General features: G+C 43.0%; 1 protein-coding gene across 1 annotated transcript in view; it reads left to right on the top strand.

Annotated features, from left to right (window-relative positions):
- The first annotated feature begins 229 nt into the window (after positions 1–229).
- Positions 230–19,245, top strand: part of ZDHHC9 (zDHHC palmitoyltransferase 9) — a 34,804-nt gene continuing 15,788 nt past the window's right edge. Inside the window, exons 1-4 of the mRNA XM_080909632.1 lie at positions 230–356; positions 2,010–2,299; positions 13,482–13,642; positions 17,429–17,587. Of these exons, the coding sequence (XP_080765758.1) occupies positions 2,133–2,299; positions 13,482–13,642; positions 17,429–17,587 (487 nt within the window). The 5' untranslated portion in view covers positions 230–356; positions 2,010–2,132. The remainder of the gene's footprint in view (positions 357–2,009; positions 2,300–13,481; positions 13,643–17,428; positions 17,588–19,245) is intronic.

The raw sequence follows: 19,245 nt of genomic DNA, 5'->3' as shown, positions 1-19,245 counted from the left end.
GGTGGGCTTGTAGCAAAGAGATGGGTGGGGGAGTGGGCGGGGGGATTCTGGAGTGGCGTTCGAAGTAGCCAATGGTAGTGCTCATTGGGGGCGGGATGGAGGCACTGTGATCGTTTAGCCAATGGATGACGAGCAACTACTGGAGCGACCTGGTGACGTGAGGAGCGTTCCATTCCGCCAGCGGTGGGCGGTTGCCACAGCTGGTTTAGGGCCCCGACCATTGGGGCCCCTTGTCAGGAGGAGGCACCCTCCCTGTCAGGGAGAAGTCGCTACCACCTTTGGCTGCTGAGGAGATCCCCTGGGACAGTGCACTTTCTGCCCTCAGTTGCCGGCCGAGTTCAGTGTCCCTTGTTCAGGTAACAAGGGGTGGGGGTGGGGGTGTCTCCCGGGCTCAGCTCTCTGGAGGGCTGCATCCCCCTTCAGCTCCGCTGGGACCCAGGGACGTTGGCACCGCCCTGCTCAGCTCGCCAGCCGCCGAGCCCCTGGCCCGGGGTGACTACACGTGGCGGGGCGTGTGTGAGTGTGTACGAGCGTGTGGACGCGTGTGCGTGTGGATGTGGCGCGCGTCCCAGCCAGCCTGGGGCGGTGGTCGGCTGCGTGGCGGAGGCAGGGCGGGCCTCCTGAGGACGAGCCCGCTGCTGCACAGCCCTGGCTTCTGGAGCTAGGCTGCAGAACCCGGTCGCTGCTTTCCGACGGATTTTAATTTTCCTTCTCCCAGGTCGGGTCCCCCTTTCTAGTCTGTGTTCTCCTGCTGGGTCAGTTTATGGAGACGTGGGTGGGGGGTTGTTTTCCAGGTTAGTTTTACACAAAGGAAGTGATCTTTGCACCTCTGGGGCCCCCTCCCCTTTCCCAAGCCTTACACCTTTCCATCTTGTTGCTAGGCTCTTAGTCCCCTTTTGGACCTTTGCCCTCTCTAGCTCAGGAATGATCTCTGGCTGGTTGTTTCTTGCTCATCCGGCTGCAGGCTTCCGCCTCATTCTTGCCAGCATGGGGCATGTGGTGCCAGTAAATAGAGGACACAGCCCGGCACCTGAGAGGAAGAGAAGGATGACAGTGGGAAAGGCGAGGCCTGGAAATCCAGGATGCTGGATGGAGCTGGTACTGGTGAAATGTCCTAGAAAGCCCCCAAGGGACTTATCTTAGCTGCTGCCACCGCCCTCAGCCACCCCCAACTCTATCATCAGTTGCCAACCATCCCAGAATCTCTCCTGTTTAAGGATTTTTTTTTTTTTTTTGTCTACAATGTGATGTGGTTTCATTAAGGGACTCACAAATGTTAAGCTAGCCCAGCCCAGCAAGACGATTTCATTTCAGGCTCAGGAAGTTACAGAAGGTTTGATTAGGGGAAATCTGTTTTGTGTAAATACAATGTGTGTATGCTTCCGGAATGCCCAGAACAGCCTACGCCAGCCAGCGGGTTACTTGTTCCCTCCTGTGAGTAATATGTGAATACTGAAGAAAGAAGGAGAAGTAGGGGAGGAATGGGAAAGGCTCCTTAGGGACAAACAACAACAAACCTGCTAGGATTATTTTTACAGATCTCTTACTTTAGGAGGCTAAAGAACATCGTGGGGTAGCAGAAAGTGCCTGGGCCAGGAAGACAGTGGGCATGCTTTCTCCTCTTGGCTTTGTTGGTATGTGACCCTGGATAGGTCATGTCCTCTCACTGGTCCTCAGTTTACTTACTTGTTAAGTTTAGTCATTGGGATGGCCAGTTACAGAATTCCTACTTACTTCCAAGACTCATATCATAGTTGACCAAAATCATCAGCATGGGGTTTGGAACCAGGATTGATTATTTAAGAATCATTAGTCCCCTCCCCCTTCTAGAGAACAGGTTTGTTTGTTTTCCTCCTTAGAGAACAAATGTATATCAGAATCAAAATTTCAATCTTTCCCATTCCTATTCCTTCAGGTGGTGTTCATCTTTCTGTGTCTGGGAAATGAACGTTCAGTTATATTTTGTTGCTCGTCTCAAACCCCTCCCTCCCTCGCTTTCTTTTTCTTAGGGCTCTTGATAATGTTTGACTCAGTGGCAACAACAGTAGACGACTTGATTTTAAAGCTGGGCTCAGCCTCTGCGTGTTCTCTCGAGTAGTCACAAAGCCCATCTTGGACCAGAAACTCCAATCATGTCTGTGATGGTGGTAAGAAAGAAGGTGACGCGGAAATGGGAGAAACTCCCAGGCAGGAACACCTTCTGTTGTGATGGCCGCGTCATGATGGCCCGGCAAAAGGGCATTTTCTACTTGACCCTCTTCCTCATCCTGGGGACATGTACACTCTTCTTTGCCTTCGAGTGAGTTTTCATTGAATACACTTGTCTGATTATGATTAATTTTGGGTTCAAGGGATAACACTGTACTTACTGGGCATTTGTGGTGGTCCTTGCATGGTTTTACTCTTTTATTGAAAAATATCTATGGGATGTGTTTATTGAATTCACTGTTTTGTGGTTATAGTAGAATGAATACTTCCTAAAAAGGCTAATAATATAAATTTAATATCAATTTCATAGCCCTGACAACGTTTGTCTTCATTATTCACCTCCTTTCATTGGCAGTAACTTGGTGATAAGTGACTTCTTTTGTACACTTCCCAACTCTGGGAGTAACCCTTGTTGTTACAACACCCCTCAACAATATCCACTTCCTATGGCTGTGAGCCGTAGTTCTTACCTAGCTGTTCATTTGAAAAGCAAAGTGAGTTGAGAACCTGAAGATTGGTCCCAGCATTAGCCATACCACAAAGGAGCTGTGGGAATGCCATATAGGTGCTTTTGAAATGTGAGTTGTTCTTTTAAAAATCACTCAGCATCCCAAGGCTACACAGAGAAAACCTGTCTTAAAACACACACACACACACACACACACACACACACACACTGAGAATAAAAAACGTTATAAATGTTCTGTGTAAGCCTGGTGCTAGCCTTGGAATTAATTTTTTTTTATGCAATGTGACACCTAGCATGAAAGACACTGCTTGCCGTCCGTAGGTCACTGCTCCAGGGAGGTGGCCAGTTGGAGTCTGATGCACTGTGGCATGGTAACTGGGTATGCTGAGAATTGATTCCATGCTCTAGGGATGGGAGCAGTGCTAATTGTTTTGGGATTACTGTATTAAGGAGGACCTTGAGGAAACGAGATGTACGTGTATCTGCTGAGGCCACACCTGATGTGAGCCTGCCATGGCTTGTGCTCATGGGTGACCTGGAACTAGACTTCCCATCCTGGGGTGTGGTTGGTAGATGCCGAGGGGGCTCCTCGGTCAAGCCGAGTAGGTAATTAAAATGAGCTTCAGTCCACTGGGACTCATGTTTTCCTTTCTCTAAGGACCACAGGCTTTCGAGGTGCATCGCATAGTGATTTGGGGTCTACTTTGCAAGACTTTTGATGATTGTGGCAGACTTGAGTAACAGCAGTGGGAACAGTGTTAGAACGAACGTTCCCTAACAGGGCTGGGAAAATGAGATCAAGTGAATTTTTTGCTAAAGGCCCTTTATATTGTTACTGCCTCTGACTTTGTGAAGTTTTTCTGTGACATTAGGCAGGTTGGTGAAAGCTTCTTATCTCTTTTCCATTATGAGTTTTACAGCTCAGTGTGTGTGCGTGCGCCTGCATGTGTGTGTGTGTGTGTAAATGCACCATGTGCTTCCATGTGGTACTGGTGAGCATGTGCAGCCAGACAGGGTTATGCATAATAGAAAACAGTTTGCTTTCCTTCAGCTCACTGTTTGCACGTTTTTCTTGCTTCGTTTCTGCTTTTCTTCTTGATGGAAGCACATGTTGAATTCTGATGTCAGTCTCTATCTTTTGGGTTCCTTTGGCTCCATCTATCTCTGTCATTAGATGCTTGTGATTGGAATCTCTCATGTTTCCAGGCTATGACAGAATTGGAGAAACATGGGGTTTAGAACTGTGGCTTTTTGGCTTTTTTTTTTTTTTTGGTACCTGGAAGGCTTGAAGAGACTATGACTTGGATCTGTTCCACTTAGGCCCCTGAAGGCCTCTGAAGAAAACTGCCCATGGGACGAAGCTTCTAATTAGCCAAATTACTGTTCAACAGAGGCGTGATAAGTTTTCTTCCGAGGTGATTTCTGTTTTGAAATTATTCCTTGGATTTTTTTTTTTTTAAGATACGAAGAGTGAAGTTGTTTGTAAAATTGCCCTGTGTTCTAGCTGTCTGTTTGACAGAGTAAATATTTCTAAAGTAAAGGCTGGGGGAGGGAGGGAAGAAGGAAGTAAATGTGTAACTTAGGAGTGGAATGGGGAAGTGTAAATCTGACCAAAGAAGTGAAGAAGTCTGGATAGAGAGAGAGAGAGAGAGAGAGAGAGAGAGAGAGAGAGAGAGAGAGAGAGAGAGAGAGAGAGAGAGAGTGTGTGTGTGTGTATGCAAACACATGGATAATCAAAGTTGTGGTTTCCCTGTGCTTATCCAATGACAGGCTGTACAAGGCACAACAACATAGCTGTGAAGAATAGAGTTTTTTTTCTTCTTGTTGAGTAGTCAATAATTTATTCTGAGTCAAATAGTAGAGGTTAGGATATGGAGGACAGAGTTGGGGCTCTAATGTTAGTATTAACATGCAGTGAGACCAAGGAAACCATATAGGTGATCTAGTCCCTATTTTCAGGTAGGTGATGATAGCATTTGACACTACTCTTGATCTTAGCCAAGTGACCAAGAAGCCATAGGGTGAGCATATTTGGATACACAGATTGCTGTCTGTTTTCATTCTCATATCATTAAGTCCAGGCTCCATATCCTCTGGCTGTTACATTTTTGCCTCCCAGGAAGATAGTTCAAATCTTGCTATGCATCTGGATGTGCTTTTTATCAACCTGGTCCTGTTGGCAGCAGGTTCTTAGGAACAAGTGTGAGCAGCTTTGTGGCTGTGTTTGGCATGACCGTGGGCCAGCCAGATGGCTAGAGCAGTCTGGTCAGTCCTGTGGGTGCCCCCTCCATGAAAATTGTGCAAGTACAAGTGCCAGCCTTGCATTTTGAGAGTTTGCCTTTCCAAATCTCAAGTGTTCCGAGTGGCCTGCAATTTTCAGTGGAAGGGTTACATGCTGGATACATAAAATGGCCTAAAAGACCTTTCGCTTGGGGGCAGTTAACACTAAATCCTTACAAGTGTCTCTGAAGAACTTAGGTGGTTGTCCCTCAAGGTTGCTGTCACAGAATGGACATCTCAGTATAAGTTGTTAAACCTCTGGTAGCTCTGTCTGAGATTCTGCCTGTCTGTCTGAAAGGGACGTGAAAGCACAAAAGGGAAGTGCAGATTACCAGTAGGTAACTGTCTTTGTGCTAAATCTATATAAAGTTAAAAGTGAAATGAAGATTGTAAAATGCTTAAAGGCAAAGTGTTTTCTGATTAATTCAAGGGCTGGGGTGTTTAGGAAATGTGTGTGGGTGCCAGTGTCAGCTTTCAGCACAAAGAACAATATTTATACCTTTCTGCTCAAACCCTGTCCGGCTTTTGTTGGAACCATTATAGCTGAATGCCCATGACCACCTGTGAGCTGTCCAGCTACTGAAAAAAAAGCTTTTGTGATATCTGGTTTAACACTACGTCCTGAGGAAATGTAGACTTTGGGAAAGGATCAAACACATTGTCTTCTGGAATGAACTTGTTAGGTTTCTCTTTTAACCCTGCGACCAGATTTCTGGTGGGATCAAAGTCCCCAAACATTTCATGTGGCAAGGACTGTATGACCCTTGACCCCTGCATAGAAGTGCGCGCTGCTGTGCTTGGTATTTATGTGCTCTGCATGCTGTATGTGGAGGAAATTGTATCAAGGCTCTGTCAGACCAATTTTTGTCAGATTGGTCCCCTTGGGTGCTTTTTGATGTGCATATCAGAAGAGAAGGCATTGAATTGAATGAATAAACTACAAAAAGGATTTTTATAACATTGCATAGTAATTATCTCAGTTTGAGCGTACCCAAAATTTCCTCCTCTTTAGAATTCCTTTAACGGTAACCCTCTCATTGTACCTAATAATCACACGACTTGCCTATTCTTATTTTTATTTTTTTATTTTTTTTAGAGATAGGGTATCTTGTAGCTCAGGGTGGCCTTGAATTTTCTGTGTAGCTAAGGATGACCTGGAGCTCCTGATCCTTGCTTCCTTCTACCTGATGATTGCTACCACACCCAGCTTGGGTATTTTCTGTTCCTATTGGGTTTACACTCCTCTTTTGTTCCACTGGGCTTCAAGCTCTTTCAGGCTCAGGTGTTATCTCCTGTGTCTGTAGCCCCCTGTGGTGATCGGCCCTGGAGTAGGTGGTCAATAAATGTTGCCAGGATGCATTTCAAATTCCAGTCTTGACTCACAGAATCTTAGCATGGTAGAGCTATAAAGGGCTCCGGAGACTATCTCCATCCTTTTGTGGTTTAGAAAATCAGGCCCACAGCAGTGAGCTAATTCAAATCTGTTGAATGCTCATCTTTTAGCTATGGAATTATGAAGATATTCAAATGATTATATTAAAGTTGTGTGTAATGCCAAGCTCATGCTCCTAGGAAAGCAAGGATTATTTTGTACAGAACTGACAGCATTCTGGCATGGCATTCTTGCAGGAGCACAGTGGCTTATCTCTAAGTGAAGATTTAAAATGTAAGATACTTTGTGAGTTACTGAAGGATCATTGCCTCTGTTGCCACTCCTATGCCTGGATCCCAGGATGAGAAGTGCTGGGAGAAAAATTGAGCAAGATATGCTCCTTACCTAGACACTCTGGGTGTTCACGACTCAGTAGAAAGCAGATCTGACAACAGCTAAACAGGTTTAAGGAGCTACAGAACTACAGAGACCAAAGCCACACTTTGACATGGTAGAAATCTACTGCTTGCCCTGAAGAGCATCCTTCACTGAGACTGAGAACAGGTGAAGGTGACTATCACGATCTCTGACCAAGAGTGTTCCTTTGGGAGCTGCTCTGGGATAATCAGTCTAGCACTTTATATGTGGGCTAGAAGTGTTCTGTACGTGGCCAACTAAATGACTGTTTTGGGATGCTGTCAGGGCATCGGTCCTGATTATTATCAGTCCACTACAGTTCTTCTTGAGATAAGGTCTCATATAGCCTTAGTTAGCGTCAAATGTACCATGTAGCAGAGGATGACTTGGAATTCTTGATCCTCTTCTCTCTTGTCTCTTTAGTACTGGGATTACAGGATTACAGGCGTTTTCTGTAGTGGTGAGGTTGAAACCTCAGGCATTCTGAATGCTAGACCAGCACAGCTGTAACCGAGCCACATCCCTAGCTGTAAACTTAATTCTTGAGAAAGTATGTTCTTGGAAGATGAGTCTCCCAAACACTCTTATTTCCTTTAATAATTCTCTATTGGTTCTTTCATTCAGAATTCCTCTGTGTGTTTTTAATCTCTCCCTCACTTTTTATAGTAATGGATTAAACACTGTCAATCTGTTTTAAAAATGTTTGTTAATGTTTTATCTAGATAACTACTGTCCTTTCTTTCCAATACAAGGCCTCACTATTGAGCTGCACCCCTGGGGGGAGGGAGCTATACTCTTTCTTTTCTTGAGATGGGGATTCCTTTATGTTTTTCAAGTGCCTTTGAACCCACGTGGTCCTCCTACTTCAGCTTCACAATTATATGGGACTATAGGCAAGAAAGAGAGTGAGTCATTTGTTTGTACATTTGGCTGTTTTAGAAAGGGTCCACTTAGGCAAGCCTGGCCTGCAACTTTCTACGTAACTCACGCTGGCCTTTAATCTGCAATCTTTCTCATCTCATTCTCCCGAGTGCTACAGTTATGAGCATGAGCCACCGTGTCATTTGAGAGTGGAACTTAATAGATACTCTATTTTGGAAAAGGTGAGCATAAAGAACAAAGCTGGCATTCGCTGAGATGCTTACTGAAGGAGAGAAGAGACTTCAGAAGTCTTCCTTCTCAGAGATGCCAGAGCTAGTATTGTTTAAGAATGAACAAAAGAGGCACCTTGTGTGTCTTGCCAAATCAGGAAGCTAGGTAATTCAGTGTAATTAGTGGGGTGTCTCTGAAATGGAGCAGTGAGAAGACTGGAGCCTTGTGTTGATGATTAGATAAGGCTAGTTAATGGAAGACTTTGGAGTATTGGTCTGTGGACTTTGGGGCTTAATGTATATATATATATATATATATATATATATATATATATATATATATATATGGTTGGCAGCGGGGAATTGTTCCAAGTTCTTAGGCAAAGGTATACTATGATTGAAGTTTAAAAATTGTCATTACAACTAACACTTGGCAATTACTGAGTAGATATACTTGGATACAGATTATGCATCTTCTCTAGAAAAGAAGTTTTACCACCACAGAATAAAAAGTGCTTGTGTGGTAACTTTTTCTCCATTTCTACTGAAGCGCAAGCGTTGTATATTTTATGTAGCAGAATGTCTGGGAGGTTAATTTTTAATTAAGTTTTTAGTGTTAAAGGAGACTTCCTCCCTTTCAGCAGACACTTGAGTGTAGCTATAATAACCTTGAGACTGTTCTGTTTGGGTTGCCATCGCAGACTACTATAGATTCTGCTTTCTCAACAGAATTTTGTGTCTTCCAATTCTAGAGGCTACAGAGCCTTAGGTCAAAGTACTGGCAGTCAGGGTCTGGTAAGGACCTATTTCATGGCTTAGAGGTAGCTGTCTTCTTGCAACCTTCTCATATCATAGAAAGGCAAGGGGACTCTTTAATATGAGTCATTAATCTTATTCATGAAGATGGAGACTTCAGTTGACATAATCATTTAGCAAGAGCTCCATCGGAACTATTGGATTGGGGTTGAGATTTCAGCATGGATTTTGTGGAAACAGAAGGGTTCGATGCATGACAGGGAAATGGTGAATAAAAAGACAACTATCCACCTAGATCTAGGAGGAATGAAAATGAAGTGTTATTTCTATCTTGTTAGTCAAAGGGCATTATTAGGCTGAGATCCTTAGGCCCGTTTTGCTGTTAAAAGCACAGTTCTTCCTTAAAGCCATCCTTAACAGCTGCTATTGGAACAGTTTCAACAGCCACCAGCTCCCCAAGAGAGCTCTTTCCTGACCACTTACAGTTCAGAGTCTGAGTCACTATTCTAACATTTGATTATTGCTCTCATCTTCTGCTTTTGCTGTTTCATATGTTAGTTATGGTTTCCCCAAGAAAATTAGCTCCTAGTTTTTCTTGTTCGTCAGTTGTTAGACCAGTAAATACTTGTTGGCTTATTGATTGTGCTGATAAAAGAATAAACAAAACATTAAAAATGTAGGAAGAAAGCTATTAGGGACTTAGAGACAGAGTGTTATATAGAACAGCTCAGGCTTGCAGTCTGTGAATCTATTTTGAGATTTTTTTTTCAAATGAATTGAAGTCTGTGCCATTACTATCATTCCTCCAACAAACTAGCATGCTGGGGTGGGGCATGGGACATGACGCATTACCCTAGCCTGGCACTGCTGGATACTGCTAGTCAGTACCAGCATGTGGCTCATGGGAACATATGGGAATCCAGTATTCTAGCCCAGCTATGGAAGTCTGAGGGTCAGTCAAGGAGCTGGGAAAGGATATTTTAAAAGTGATAATGCTCTTTCAGGTATCAGAAATGAATGTTTAGTAGGCATATGGTTTATTTATAAAGTAAGCATGGGACTGGCTAAGCCCTAGAAGGAGGAAAGCCTCCTGGCACTTGGACGACAAAGGAGACTTCTGTTTCCATGAGTGTATGGATATCATTATTCCAAGAAATGACATAGATGGAAAGAAGAAAGTTTAAAAACAATTAGCTTACGCTTGTAGCTGACAGATCAAGTCTTTCTCTAAGACAGCTTGGTGAAGTTTGAGCTTACCTTGACTTTAGGTAATTACTACTAAATTTTTTTAGGAGCTATTTGTATCAAAATAAACTTCCAGCTTCCTGCAGTTATGAAACTAACCAAATGTAAAATGTTTGTAAAGTGATAAATACAAACTATTTATAGTGGACAACATGTTTTGATGCATGAATATTTTGTAGAATGATTAGAATGTAGCTTCTTAATACATGAAGCAAGCATTTCATACGCTTATTTTTTTGGAAAAGAACACTTAAAATCTATTTTGAATCATTTTCAAGTATTGTTATGAACTACAGTCACTATTATTGGTGGTGGATCTCTTGAATCTATTCTTCCTTATTGAAATTATGTGACCTTTGATCAGTTGTATCACCAACCTCCCCACATTGAGGAAGAACTTTCTTTGACACTTGTTTCTCTGTGTTGCCAAAGGTGGTCTTGAACTCATGAACACAAATAGTCCTCCTGGCTCAGGCTCTTGAATAGTTGAGACTACAGGCACATACATTCCTTACTTACGAGGCTGTTTTTATTTAAACGTATTAATTTAGAAGAGAGAGAGAGAGAGAGAGAGAGAGAGAGAGAGAGAGAGAGAGAGAGAGAGAGAGAGAGAGAGAGACCATCATAGGCTGTAGTTCACAATAGCCTTAGTTGCTAGCTTTCGATGTTTGGAGTAGAAAGGCATGTTGGTCCCCCATCTGCCTTTCTAGCCACGCCCCACAGTAGGGACAACTGGCTGCCTGTAGCCTCTTTCTGGAGTAGAGTAATACAATAAGCCTGTTGTGTGCTTGTTGACATAGAGTGGATTGTTTTAGCAGGTGCAGAAGATAGTCTGTATGGAGATTACAGAGACTTTTATCCTTGATGGTGTAGTATAATTCAAATCGAAGTTGTCTTTTGTCTAGTCTACAGCAGGTGTTGGAATTGGACTTATTCAAGCTTTGGTTCTTCTTTACAGGGACCAGTAGTGATTTGAAATTTTCCTTTGGTGGTGGTTTTACTAGCTTCTTAAATAAAAAAGAAATGGGGTTGCTTGGTGATTAAAGGCTCTTGCTGCTCTTGAGGAGGATCTGGGTTTGGTTCCCAGCACCCATATGGTGGCTCACAACCAGCTATAACTCCAGTTCCAGGAGATCCAACACTCTCAGCAGACCTCCGAGGGTACCAAGCATGCACATGGTACACATGCATACAAGACATTTATACGAATAAAGCAAAAATAAATAACCTCAAAAAAGCAACAACCTCCCTTTCGTGGATAATCAGATAGCTCTGCTGCTTTAAGGCTTTAAAAAAAATGTAATTACATTACTGTGCCCTCCCCTTTCCTCCTACCAATCCCTCCAATGAATCTGTCCCTCCCTCTAGAAACATGGCCTCTTTTTCTTTATTATCACATACAAACCCACACAAATTGTTCAGTCTTTTTAGTGTTAAGATAACCAATTAGAGGACTCTTCCCTGGGGCCAGGACTATTTTTTCTGCTCTTAGCATTCCTTAGTTGTTCTTTATTTATGGGTGGGGTCCCATGAGATCTCCCTCTTTCCTGTGGATTGGAGACTATTTGCAAGGCAGTCAGTCCTGGAGACATTGCTTCTTTGTTTTGCAGATCGATTTTTACAGATGATCAATGACTGAGGAGAAGGCTGTTTTCTGTTAGTGTAGTGATTACACTTGACTTGCTGGTGAAACATGACTTTATGATCCTCCTGTGTCCTTTGGGTCTCTGGCAAGTGGTGGTGACTTTTGTTTCTGAATTTACTTTTTGATTATGTGTTCCTGTGACAGGAGGAATGGAAAAAAAAAATACGCAGGTTACTTACCTTGAACCCATTCGCCAGATCCTTTAGTTCCTGACTTGCTCCCTTCATGTCCTTTTGACTTTTAGGAGAAGAAAACACATTGTTAAAAAGAAAACCTAAGACCACAAATTATATTTTAAAATGAATAGGCCACTGAAATCATTTTGCAGGTTCAATGCATGTGCTCACTTTTCATTGTAAATGCTGATTAGCCTAATATAACAGTGAGTTCATAACCCCCACCTTGTGCACTTATGTTGTGGAAGGGAGGCAGGCAGGCATCTCATGGGGGTTGTAATACAACTGGAGCAAACATGCAGCCAGGGGTTAAACATTTGCCCTGAATAGACTGCAGCTTGCTCACTTGCCGTGCTGATAAAGTAAGCATTTTTTCCTAGCGTCCTTTCTTTGCTCTCCCTCCACTCCTTGCTCATCCACTTATAGTCTGCCTCCAGTGATGATCTCTGTTTTCAAGGAGAAATGTGCCTCGAGAGGAGATGGATAAAAATAGGTCACATACTGCTCATCACATACTCTCATTCATTCGGTTTGATAGTTCAAATCAACAAGTATTATTGATAGCTTCTCTGTTCCCTTACATGAATGGAGATCTAGCAAATCTAAAATCAGATGCTAATAGTAATAAAGGTCATTTATTTAGTGCCTATTATTCATCAAGTATCCTTTTAAGCACTTTTTTATACCAGTGCATTTGGTCCACATGATGACCTCATGAAATAATAATATTATCCCCATTTTACAGATCTGCTATTACCCAACTGGGAGTTAATAGAAACAGAATTTGAACCCAAGGGTCCATGAGAGCAGTTTCTTGTTTTTCTGAAGTCAAGTTGAGGGAGGTGAAATCACCATACTGATAAAGAGCTAGGAAATGATGCAGGACCTTCATAGTGAGGGCAGGGAGAATGCTACTTCCCATAGGCCTCTTGTAGGAGACAAGACTTCTCTGAGTCCCAGATTCTTCATCTATCAATAAATATAAGGGAGTTCTACCTTGTAACTTTGGTGTGAGACTTGGATGGAATAAAGTGTTTAAAGTAGTTAAGACGGTGCTTGGTAGATGGTAAACTGTAGTTGCCATGATGACAGTGATGTTTCTAGGACTTGAAAGATAAGTCCATTTGGGATATGGAGAGGGAAAAAATGGATCATGAGGAAAGACAGAAATAGACATGGTGTTGGGAAGTGGTGTTAAGGAGGTTTCTTATCCCATTGCTGATGGTCATTCATCACCCACTAGCCGAGCTATTTGGGGAGACAGAATGAATGGATGTTACAGACTCAATCAGCAGCCTAGAAGCTTTTCACTGGCCTTAAAGCATTCAGAGATACCCTCTGTGCGACACTGTGAGCCTGCTTCCTGATTGTTCCTATTTTTTCTCCTCTTCATCACGCTCGGTCCTAACGCCAGATGAGTGGATATGAACAGCTCTGTATGGTCCCAGAGCAAAAGTACCCTGTGGTGCTTACAAGTCCAGGCTCGTTTACTTCTCTGTCCCTAGCCAGTCTCAACATTTCCTGAGGCAGACAAAATGTTCCTAGGGGCCTGATAAGAGGCATGAGTTAGTTATCTTAGGTGTAAGGGAGTTCCTTTGAGATTGTTTTTTTATGCCATAGGTGACCTCAATCAATGTATGTACTGAGGTTACACTGTGTTCAGAATCACATCTTAAGCATTTGGAATTTTTCAGGGGGAAGTAAATAACATAGTATTTGCCCTAGAGATATTCTGTTCATGCTGTGGAAACCAGATCGATACAGTTGCAGTAGCTGAATGTGTATAAACTTGGAAAAATGTTGACTTGCTTCCTTTCTTCAGGTGTCGCTATCTGGCTGTTCAGCTGTCCCCTGCCATCCCTGTGTTTGCTGCTATGCTCTTTCTTTTCTCTATGGCCACACTGTTGAGAACCAGTTTCAGTGACCCTGGAGTGATTCCTCGAGCACTTCCAGATGAAGCAGCTTTCATAGAAATGGAAATCGGTGAGTCTTGGAGTCTGTTGGCAAGTTGTAACATACTGGGTGGCCATGTTGGGTAGGGGAGTAATTATAGCCGTTGGGGATTCAGACAACCATTCCAGTTTTTTCTCTCTGAGATCCTAATGACTACCTGTGACTTCAGCCGGACAGGTACAACAAGCTTGTAAAGCAACATGTGCTTTCTTAGCCCATGTGTTGGGTTGCATCAGAAAGAGTGTGTTACCGATGTATGTGGCTGAATTGTTGCCAAGACAGTGTCTTTTCCATTTTTGGAGGAAGCCATTACACATTTGTTTGCTGAGGAAAGCTATAAACCGTCTCCCCCTAAAATGCTCTTTTTTGCATCTACATACAACTTTGGATGTAATTTCAGAATTTCATAGATCTTCTGCAGTGCATTCGTGGGACCCTGACCAAGAATTCCTGCTTTTGGGGGTCACACGGAGTGAGAGAGGGCAATCATGGTACCAGGAACCATTCGGAGGAGTAAAGGAATGGATTTCAGGCTTAGAACTATACAGTCTGCGACTGTGAGGTTGGAATGTAGCACCTCCAGAGCCATGATAGCTTCATGAATTTAAACAGAACATCCTGGGCTAGAAAGGGAGTATCCTGGGAGTTCCCACTGTGAAGAAGTCAGTGATGCGAGTACTAGGAGCAAGCAGGGGAAGGGGGGCTACTAGCTCAGCAGCAGTGGCTATGTTGAGTGTTTCTCAATTTTGTTTTGACAGTAGCTTGAGTCCACATCCAAACAAGATAAGAGCAGAAAAAAGAGTGAGCCAGGACTTGGTCTATCACCTCCTTGTCCCCTGGTACGGGGGATTGAGCCTAGTCCCCTGGGCATGCTAGGCACGTTCTCTCCTACTGAGCTGTGTGACAAGCTTTGTGACCCAGAACTTGTGATGCTAAGCATCCGTGTTAGTAGAGTGCCGATAGTTCTCTGATGTTACCCTGGAGGCTGCCACTCCTTTGTGTTTGTTTATTTGAACGGTTTCCCCTAACTCTCATGGTATATTTCGTTTTGGAAAAGCTCAGTCAGTTTTAGATGAGCTAAAGTGAAATTGGTTTTGCACATACATGTCTCAACTCTCACTGCATGGGGTGAGGTTAGGGGAATGGCAGTGAACATAAAATAGAGGCAGGGCATCGTGACATAAGCTGAACCCACATGCAGATGAGAAAGTAGCCTGTGAAACGGTAATGCAGATAGAGAAAAAACAGAATAAAAGAGCAATTTCCCCCCTCTACCTTGCTCTTAAGTATCCCTTTTCTGCCCCCGTGTCTCCCCTGGATTCTGCCATGAACTCTGTGTACAGCACACCCTCCTGTACAGGACACATAAGGACATAAAAAGTGGCATGTTGGGACTTCCATCATCGTCTTATGAACAGCTGGCCTCATCTTCTCAGGCCTTGTTGTACACTTAGTGTTTCTTCCACAGCACCTACCCCACTCTGCACAAAAAGGAAAAATGTGCCATATGGCAGATATTTTTAAAACCAAAACGACTGTTTTTGGAATGATACTTTGTGGCAAAGGTGTGGTGAGCCCGGCACTTCTCATATGCTGTGGATGGAGAGGCGTGCGAATTCATAGTCTGTCTGGGAAGCAATTTGGTGATAAGCAAAATGGCATTAAGGGTTTGTACCCTTTGTCCTACTAATTAAGGGCTCCTCGAGAGTGAACTTAAGGGAATTATCAGATATTTATAACAACCTGCCACAGAAATGTTTTAGTATGTTTCTTTTCTCTTTGCTCTTTAATGCAAACACGACTAGTTTAATATAAGCAAGTTATCCCTTTTAGAAAAGATCTTATTGTAAAATAATTCTTATCCCATGTATGTAAGTATGTATGCATGCATTGATTTTGGACTGGTAATTGCATGCACCATTGTGTGTATGTGTGTCTGTAGGTCAGAAGACATCATTCAGGAATCAGCTCTGTCCTTCCATTGGGACCAAACTCAGGTCATTAGGTTTGGCAGCAAATGCCTTACTTAGCCTGCTGAGCTGTCTCTCTAGCCTTTACTCCTTTTTGGTTTTGAAACAGTTTTTTTTTAAGGATACAGTTCTTTTTATTTTCTGTGTATGGGTGTTCTGCCTGCATGTATGTAAGTACACCATGTAAATGGAGTAACCATGGAGGCAGAAGAGGACATTGGATCCCTAGAACTGGAGTTTCAGACAATTGGGAGCTGCCATGTTGGTGCTGGGGACTAAACACAAACCCTCTGCAAGGGAAGCAATCGTTCTTAACTGAGGAGCTGTTTCTCCAGGCCATTGAAAATTTTAATTGGCATATATTAAGTCTATATGGCACTAGGTTTCACAAGAACACTTTCATATTCATAGATAATTTACTTTGAGCATGTTCCTCCTCTCTAGACTGTTTGTTTGTTTATTTAAGGCAGAGGCTTATGTAGCCAAGGCTGGTCTCTAATGTGTATTGTACCCGAGTCTTTCCTCAAAATCATATTTTTGCCTTTATTGTGATTTTTCTTTTTATTATTTTTTATTGGATGTTCTCTGTATTTACATTGCAAATGTTATCCCCTTTACCTCCACTCCTATCTCCCCTCCCCTTGCTTCCATGAAGATGCTCCCATTTCCAACTACCCACTCCCACCTCAGCACCTTGGCATTCCCCTACACTGGGAAAATGAGCCTTCACTGGACCAAAGGTCTCTACTCCCATTGATACCAGACAGTGCCATCCTCTGCTACATATGCAGCTGGAGCCATGGGTCTCTTCATGTGTGCTCAATGGTTGCTGTTTTATTTCATGGGAGTTTTGGAGGGTTTGGTTGGTTGATAATATTGTTCCCATGAGGTTGAAACCTCTTTCAGCTCCTTCAGTCCTTTCTTTAGCACCTTCACTGGGGTCCCTGTGTTCAATCCAATGGTTAGCTGCAAGCATGCTCAGCTGTATCAGTATGACTCTGGCAGAGCCCCTGAGAAGGCATCTTTATCTGTTTGTTTCCTGCCAGTAAACACTTCTTGGCATCAGCAATAGGGCTTGGGTTTGATGGCTGCATATGGGGTCGATCCCCAGGTGAGGCAGTCTCTGAATAATCTTTCCCTCAGTCTCTGCTCCTCTATTTGACCTTGTATTTCCTCCCATGAGTGTTTTGTTCATCTTTCTAAGAAGGACTGAGGAATCCACATTTTGGCCTTCCTTCTTTTGGAGCTTCATAAGGTCTGTGAATTGTTTCTTGGGTATTCAGAGCTTTCTGGGGCTAGTATCTGCTTATTGTGAGTGCATACCATGTGTGATCTTTTGTGAATGGATTACCTCAGTGATTTTGTGTTTATCTTTTTTTGTGAGCTAGGGTCTCACTATTTAGCTCTAGCTGGCCTGGAACTTGTTATACAGACTGGGTTGGCCTGGAACTCACAGAGATCTGCTTGCTTCTGCCTCCTGAGTGCTGGGATTAAAGGCATGTTACCAACATGCCAGACTATGTTTTAATTTTATGTATGTGATTATTAGTCAAATCAGATGCTTTCATTTCATATTCTTGCCATTTTCCTTTTTGATTTTTTTCCTTTGTAATCAACCCGATCGCCCCACCCAACACCCTTGAAAGTACATCTTTTCACATGTGTATCATGAAGTTGTATAGCATTCAGTTGATGTGTGGCAGATACGCTGCGATGTTGAAATCCTAGTCTAGAAGTGTTTGCCTGGAAAAGAGGAGCTCTTAACCTTTCTTGGTATATAACAAGTGGAGACTTTGGGCTCAAACAAAGAATAGCAGTGAATTAAAGCTGTTTTCCTGATTTACAGAAGCCACCAATGGTGCCGTGCCACAGGGCCAGCGACCACCTCCTCGTATTAAGAATTTCCAGATAAACAACCAGATTGTGAAACTGAAATACTGTTATACATGCAAGATCTTCCGGCCTCCTAGGGCCTCCCATTGTAGCATCTGTGACAACTGTGTGGGTGAGTAAAATCAAGGGGATGTGGCCTGAGGGATGGGCTCAGCTGTATAAGGAGTCTCTCAGTGGCCAGTGGTTCTTGGGAAAATTCAGTGGGAATGAGAAGGTAAGTTCAGATGGGAACCAAGGTAGATTTAGATAGGAAAGAATCTCCTACACAACAGGTCAGCTGTACTCAGGGAGATCCGGTCTAAACACGAAAGTCTGATAAATGGGGACAATACCTTTTCGGGAAATCTCAGTTTTCCTCTACTGGATCCATGTCAGCTGTGGCCTGTTTTACAAAGGAGGAGAATACCATCACCCACTAGAGGGCACTTCTGAAGAATGCTTATGGCAGAAGTGGCCCCCATTTGTGTTCCCACTATGTACTAGGCACTCACTGGGCTGAGTACTTTTCCTTTCTCTCATTCAAGGCTCATAGCAACCCCCAGAAACCAGTATCATCCCCATTTTACAGATGATGTCACTGAAGTGCCTTTGTGTAAGTTTGTATAATTGGCATGAGATGATGCTTGACCAAGTCTGATGTCCAAGCCTTTATTTTTTTTAATGTCTTTGCTCTTGCTACATGTGTGTAGGTGTGCAGAATACAAGGTCTGTGCTGCCACCTGCATATATGGGGCTTAGTTATACATACTTTCTACTTTGTGCCGAACTCTGGAGAAGATCATACACAGATAATAAAGCTGCTCATTGATAGGTATATATGTAACACTGCTATTATCAAGGATGTAATTTTAACTTTCTGTATGCTGGGCATTGTGTCTGAGAACCTTGCTTTCTTCCTACTAGGCAATTCTTCAGCCAGAGTTTGGGGAGATTTCTTTATGTGGCCCAAGTTAATATGTGGAAAGGATTTTATAAATCACAACTAATTTCAATATGAAGAACTCATACAAGAGAGAGCTCAGTGGTTAATAACCCTGTTTGCTCTTCCAGAGGACCTGAGTTTGATTCCCAGCACCCTCATGATGGCATCTGTAACGTCAGTTCCAGGGTTTCTGACACCCTCTTCTGGCATCTGTGGGAACTAGGCTTGCATGTTGTGCAGACATGTATGCAGGCAAATTCCTACACATAAGAAAAAATAATAAAATAATTATACAAGTTGATTTTTCTTTGTGACAGAATCTCTCTTTGTATCTCTAGGTGCCCCGAAACTTTCTGTGTAGACCAGGCTGCCCTAGAACTCACAAAGATCTGTATGTGTCTGCCTCCCAGGTTCTGGGATTAAAGGCATATGCCACCTTACAAATTGACTTTTTAAAAAGCACCGATGCTTTATGAGAAACATAGACAATGCATAAAACAGGAAATTTACTTACGTAATGGCATGAAAATATATCCTCATCTATTAATAATCAGAGAGATACATATTAAACCTGAATTTAAAAAAACATATATAATTTTCTTGCCAATTCCCATGATATATACAATGGGCTGGGTCATACCCACCTTCAATCCCTTCCCCATTCCCCAGAACCTCCAACACATGCCTCTCCCACCTTCATGCCCTCTTCTTCTTCTTCTTCTTCTTTATAATGCCAAGTCCAGTTAGTGCTGCCTGCATGTGCATGGGTATGGGGGGTCATTTATTATCTGACAACCAAAACTCCTGAAGAAAAAACTGCACCCCACCCTCCAGCAACCATTGATTGC

This window comes from Micromys minutus (genome assembly GCF_963924665.1).
Source record: "Micromys minutus genome assembly, chromosome: X".
NCBI classification, from domain to species: domain Eukaryota; kingdom Metazoa; phylum Chordata; class Mammalia; order Rodentia; family Muridae; genus Micromys; species Micromys minutus.
The sequence above is the reverse complement of the archived record's forward strand: the minus strand, read 5'-3'. Positions and strand labels throughout refer to the sequence as shown.